This window comes from Etheostoma spectabile, chromosome 14 (genome assembly GCF_008692095.1).
Source record: "Etheostoma spectabile isolate EspeVRDwgs_2016 chromosome 14, UIUC_Espe_1.0, whole genome shotgun sequence".
Taxonomy (NCBI): domain Eukaryota; kingdom Metazoa; phylum Chordata; class Actinopteri; order Perciformes; family Percidae; genus Etheostoma; species Etheostoma spectabile.
In genome coordinates, this window is record NC_045746.1 from 4,483,545 (window position 1) to 4,489,141 (window position 5,597).

A 5,597-nucleotide genomic window follows, 5' to 3' on the forward strand; every position below is an offset into this window, starting at 1 on the left:
TAGTAACACGCTACGCTGTCATGGATTAAGATCCTGCCGCACACGCAAGGTCCCCCTGCTCAAGCCAGCGCATGTCCAGGCCCGTCTGAAGTTTGCCATTGACCATCTGGATGATCCAGAGGAGGAATGGGAGAAGGTCATGTGGTCTGATGGGACAGAAATAGAGGTTTTTGGCCTAAACTCCTCTTGCCAGGTTTGGAGGAAGAAGAAGGATGACCACCGCCTCCAAGACCACCATCCCAAGCGTGAAGCATGGAGGCAGAAACCTCCTTCTTTGGGGATGCTTTTCTGCAAAGGGGACAGGACGACTACCCAGCCACGGCCGAGAAATGTGAGACACCGCGACGTGTAGCTACGTTATTTGCACGTCTGTGTATTTATTTCTAGTTTAGGGGACTTTATATCTCTCTCCCCCTTCCAATCTTAGTCTGGAGTCTTTTCTGTTCACTTGGCAGTACACTGTAACCATTAGAATTGTTTTATCAGCCTGTTAATATTTTTGTTAAAAACCTCATTAAAGATGGAAACAAATATTGTCATTTCAAACTATTTCTTTTTTGTCATTTTTAATAGATCAGATATCACTTATTCCCAATTGTAAATAAGGCTAGTAAGATCACTTTGCATGTCTTGGACAGGAATAGGTACTCATTCTATTTACAATTTAAAGCAGTAGTTCTGCACACTGCTTCTACTTCATGACTATTCATGGAATACCATGTGGTCATCCAACCTTGGAACAATAGCCTACCTGAAGGTTTGATAACCAAAACATGGTTTAATAAAGCTAATAATAAGACAGCATTAAACTCTGGCGTCCTTAACAATTAAATTAATACAGTTGGTTTGGTACAGCTAAAATCAATCCAAGAAATGCATCATTGAAACTTGTATGAATGTCCTTTTAGTGACGTTAAACACATTGGAAATTATGTCACTGCCTGATTTTAGTCAAGTGCAGATGTGAGTTGCGCATGCTCAGATTTAAACGGTTTACGTCATAACGTGTCATACTGAAATTTGTGAAATAATAAACTTTTCTCATTACAAACAACAACAGAAGATGAAAAACGTTTTAGCTATCTGATTGATAACATTATGATATTTAACGTTAGCTCAAAACGCCATTCAAGTGACAGCCTTTGTTTAACTTGTAGCCAGCAGTGAATCAAAACTGGGTTACAGTGTGCAGTTACTACTTCCTGGTGCTAGCAGTGCTTACAACGGAGCCACTGTGCCAGTAAAAAAATGCATGTTGAAATACAGTCATATGTCAAATAAGGTGATAATAAAAAGTAAAAAGTCAGGGCGACCTCTATCTCGCCCAGTGGGAGCATTCGCCCCATGTTGGCGGAGTCCTGGAGTGGCCCCAGTTGAAATCCGACCTGCGGCCCTTTGCTGTGTGTCAACCCCCCCCATTGTCTCTCCCCCTTTTGTGTCTGTCCACTGTCACTTTAATAAAGGGAAAAGCCCCAAAAAATAATCTTTAAAAATCAATCCCACTCACTCTGGCATGTTAGGCAAATTCTCTACCAAAAGTGATAAAAGTTTAAAAAAAATGCTAAGGTCATAGTATGTCCAACGGTCATATGTCGTCAACATCAAAGTAAAAAAAGTCATAGTATGTTTTCATACAGTATCATAGGGACCCGTTTGTGAGAATGTGTTGCATATCTATATGTTTATGTCATTGTCTGTAAATTCTCTGCTTTAAAGAAAATAGTGGTGCAGATAGGCAAAATATTTGAACCCCTATCATTTCTTACTCTTTATTTTGCATGCTTCATCGCTTTCCGACTTGTTTGGCTATTTATACTGCTTTAACTGCTTTCCAATCTTAATCAAGTCTTATTTATGGGTTTGTACACCATTCAAATCTTAAAATGTTCATCTTTTATTCATTAGGCGTTTACTACAACTTGTAAATTATTTTTATATTTTTTGAAAATATTGAACACAGTTGATTGAGATTTCCTAATGTGACCCACCCATTTCCCATGGTACCAACTCATTTGATTTGCTTTCAGTTACTTCTTTATCCAAATTAAAGCTGGCAATTCAGTTTGGCATCAGCTTTAAAAAAAAACTTGCATACAATATTGGTATTATTTGGCTTTGCCATTATTAATAAGAACCTTTTCCACAACGTAACCTTCTTATACATTATAACCAGAAATTCAATTTGGCCACACCTTTAAAAAAACCTTAAAATCTTACACTTTTGTTTGATGCATTTCAATGAAATTCATACTAATTAAAACCATTCCCATTATTCTCTCTACTTCACCTACTTCTTTTGCAATAATGCCAGCAATCCAGTTAAGCTTCAGCAATTTAGCTTTTCAGCATTCACAAGGATTTTCTGCAGCAAATGCATTTTCTAGTTACATTTTAAAAACAACATGATTTTATTGCACCCTTACTACAAAAATACCTGCATTTCTTGGATTACGAGTTGATACAACCTCAAATCTCTGAGCGCAGCCTCATAATGAACCAACCTTCCTGACTGTCACACATAAAACACAAAATAAATCCTCCAAGCTTTCCTGAAGTCTCATGCTGGCCGGTGGACCTTTATATCGTATAATCAGCCCCATGACCTTTGACCTCCATCACAAACAGAAGATTGGATTTGTTTTCTTTGTTGTCTGCTGAACCAGTTTTAAAAAGTTCAGAGAGCTTGTTGTATATTGGTGTGAGCAGTGCACATCTTTCTCACCAGTTGGGTCCATGTCAGGGTGATCTGGACAGTTTTGTGTGACAGACATCCCAGCCGGTGTCTCGTCCCAGCACAAAAAGCCATCCCACATGCGTTCGCAGAACAAACCTTGAAAGGAAAAGGGGGAAAAAAACTTGTAATAACTATTTTAAGTTATTACCAACACCCATTTTCTGTGTCTTTACTTGTATATAGTGTGAGCATACATCAGAGTAAAATGAGAACTCTACAGCTTCCACTTCAGAAACCACTGCTGGCAACACTACATTGAACAGGAATAACAACTGCTCCCAATCCACCATGTTAAAACGACATTACACCTGTGATGCTCTCCCAAAGGTAATTGATTTGGCTTTAAGAAGCCTTGAAACGATTTGGCCCTCTCACCCGTTCTGTTTGCTTGGTGGTCTTTGTTGGATAGCTCAAGGCATTCATATTGACCCTGGCTCACCGCCTGGCTCTGTCCATCTGTCATGCTATTTCCAGGCCTGAGTGATGGATCTGAGATTGACTCAGCACCTCCCACACCCCTACGCTGTGGAGACAAAGCAACACAAGAGGTGAGAGGAAGGGGGAAGAAAACACATGGTCAACTGACTTGGCACACATTAGAGTGTTGATAGGGTGTTGGTTGTGTGTGTATTTTTGTGCTTGCTGTACTGATATACATTCTCTTGACTGTCAGATGAAGTATAAGTAGTATCCTTGTTGATAATGTTAGCACAATTTGTAATACTTCATCATTGATATAGCATTGTTTACATAAGATAAAAAAATCTAAGAATACGCATGCAAAGTTTTTAAATCCTCTTCAAAGCTGAGCTGATAAGAATTTCCCTCTGGCTTGAAATTCAAGTTACTCACTATTCATGTAACTCATTAAAGTGTGTTTGGGAGCTCGCAAAAGAAGTTAAGCAGCTGATTTTCACCATATGAATCTTATCTCTGCTCTATTGTTTGTATTTGGAGGTGGCATTAGAAATGAAGAAGCCTTGAGTGTGAAATGCTGATTTTGATAAAGCTGCTCACTGAAGGATAAAGAGCCCATTTTGGTGTGACTCATCTCGCACATTTTTTGGGCTGAAAATTAAGCCTCTCAGAGTGCGAGACACATGCACTTGCATTTTTTAAATTATTTAAGGAATTTTAATGCTTTGCCTGGGAAACTGTTGTCGCCTTTTCACAACTGAGACGCAAACCTCATTCATCTGTGTCTATGTGGAGGAAAAAGGAATTCTCATTAGACAAAAATACCATTCTTACCTGTCTGATAACACTTTGACAAAACACTGACGTTTGTGAGAATGCTGAGGTCCCATGTAGCAGTTTAGCAGCCGTACATATGATGTCACTCCAAACATTGAAGTAAATGACGTCATACATACGACCACCAGGCCACCACCAATATCAACAGATGAGAAAAAAGATGGCAAGGCCTCTCCTCAATATAATTCATTCATCTTCCTGCATCAACAAGACTACTCAAAAAAGAAAGCACAGAAACATAAAGCAGAACACAGATACATCAGGTAGAAAACATTTGGCAGGGATATTGTTCTGGGGGCTCAATGTCAAGCTTGATGCAAAACAGCGAATTAAAAAAGAAAATTAAAAATGTCACTGAAGAATATACAAGGACTAATGAAAGGCCTCTATTTTTCTGCAGTAAAAGCTTAATCCTGTCTAGTACAGGATGAATATCATCTCTGGGTTTTCCAAAATGTAGAGCCATGGTGGTGAACATGTATTATACAACCCCCATTAAGACAATTGGTGTGCTGTAATTTGTAAGGACAGCTGCAAGTTCATCAAAAGGACATTTCAAAAACATTTCATTTATTTAAGCATAATCCCTTTAATTAGGCAAATCAGCATTTCATATGACAGAGCAAAGTATCAAAATGAAAGATATCTCATGTGTTAACATCTTTGACCAATGAGTGCATCAAACAATTGATCTTATATTGTAAATGTCATTCCTCAAACACTGTGAATATGAGTCAATCCTCTAAGAGTATTTGCGATCCAATGATAGGCATCTCAGATTAAGATTATTTGTTGGCAGAAACCATCAACACCCTGACAATGAATGCAGGAAATGCAGACATACATTATGCTTTAATATGTGTGGGATTGTGACATATTACTGCAGGAATGAGTAGAACTGTACGCTGTTGCTCTAAATTATGCACAGGGCATAATAAATACCTGTGAAATCTGAGGTGGTTTCGGCAGAGACTTTTATTTTGAAGGGTACAGGTTAACACTTGCAATGTTAAAGTAGCTAACAGGAACTGTTAAATGTTTCTGAAACTGTTTAATTGTCTATTTGAAGATCATAAATGACCTGCAACAGCAAACGAGACTAACATTAAAAAGATTGTTGTTTTATATAGCTTTAATTAATACCTTTTCCTGAGTCAGATTTTTCATAAAATGATTTACAGCAAGCAGACTCTAAAGTCACAAATTCTGATGAGGGTCACAGATTTTGGTGTAACACTGGAAAAGCCTGGGTTTGAGTATCAATCCAGGAAAAAGGTAGCAGCAGATTTCTTTATGTTACCTATTTGTATTTTATTTTAGAAGTTGTCTGTTGTTGTTATGGCTGATGCTGGGGCAGGGCCATCACAGAAAAAAGGAAAATAAACAAAGAACTAAGAACTGAAATGGAGAGTGACAGACGACGGGTGAAAACCTGAGTGAACCCCGGATCGGGCTTTAACCTCTTCAGAAACACTTGAAAACATATGCTTTTCTTGCCTAAATGTTTACCCCCAAAAAAGTGATGCAGTTTCCACATACTTTGGCCTTCTGTGATGACCCTGAGGTCATTGGGAAGTTAACACTCTCAATTTGTTGTTTCTAGTGGCAT

At 38.4% G+C, this 5,597-nt stretch overlaps 1 protein-coding gene and 1 long non-coding RNA gene across 5 annotated transcripts in view; one reads left to right on the forward strand and one right to left on the reverse strand.

Annotated features, from left to right (window-relative positions):
* LOC116701308 (uncharacterized) overlaps window positions 1–634 on the forward strand; it is a 6,346-nt gene extending 5,712 nt beyond the window's left edge. The window contains exon 3 of the long non-coding RNA XR_004334892.1: window positions 393–634. This is a non-coding gene — a long non-coding RNA (uncharacterized LOC116701308). The remainder of the gene's footprint in view (window positions 1–392) is intronic.
* Window positions 1–5,597, reverse strand: part of calcr (calcitonin receptor) — a 56,621-nt gene that overhangs the window by 22,777 nt on the left and 28,247 nt on the right. For all 4 annotated transcript variants that reach the window (XM_032534934.1, XM_032534933.1, XM_032534931.1 and 1 more), the window contains exons 3-4: window positions 3,110–3,257; window positions 2,723–2,830 (exon numbers count right to left, since the gene is read on the reverse strand). In XM_032534934.1, the coding sequence (XP_032390825.1) occupies window positions 2,723–2,830; window positions 3,110–3,257 (256 nt within the window). The remainder of the gene's footprint in view (window positions 1–2,722; window positions 2,831–3,109; window positions 3,258–5,597) is intronic.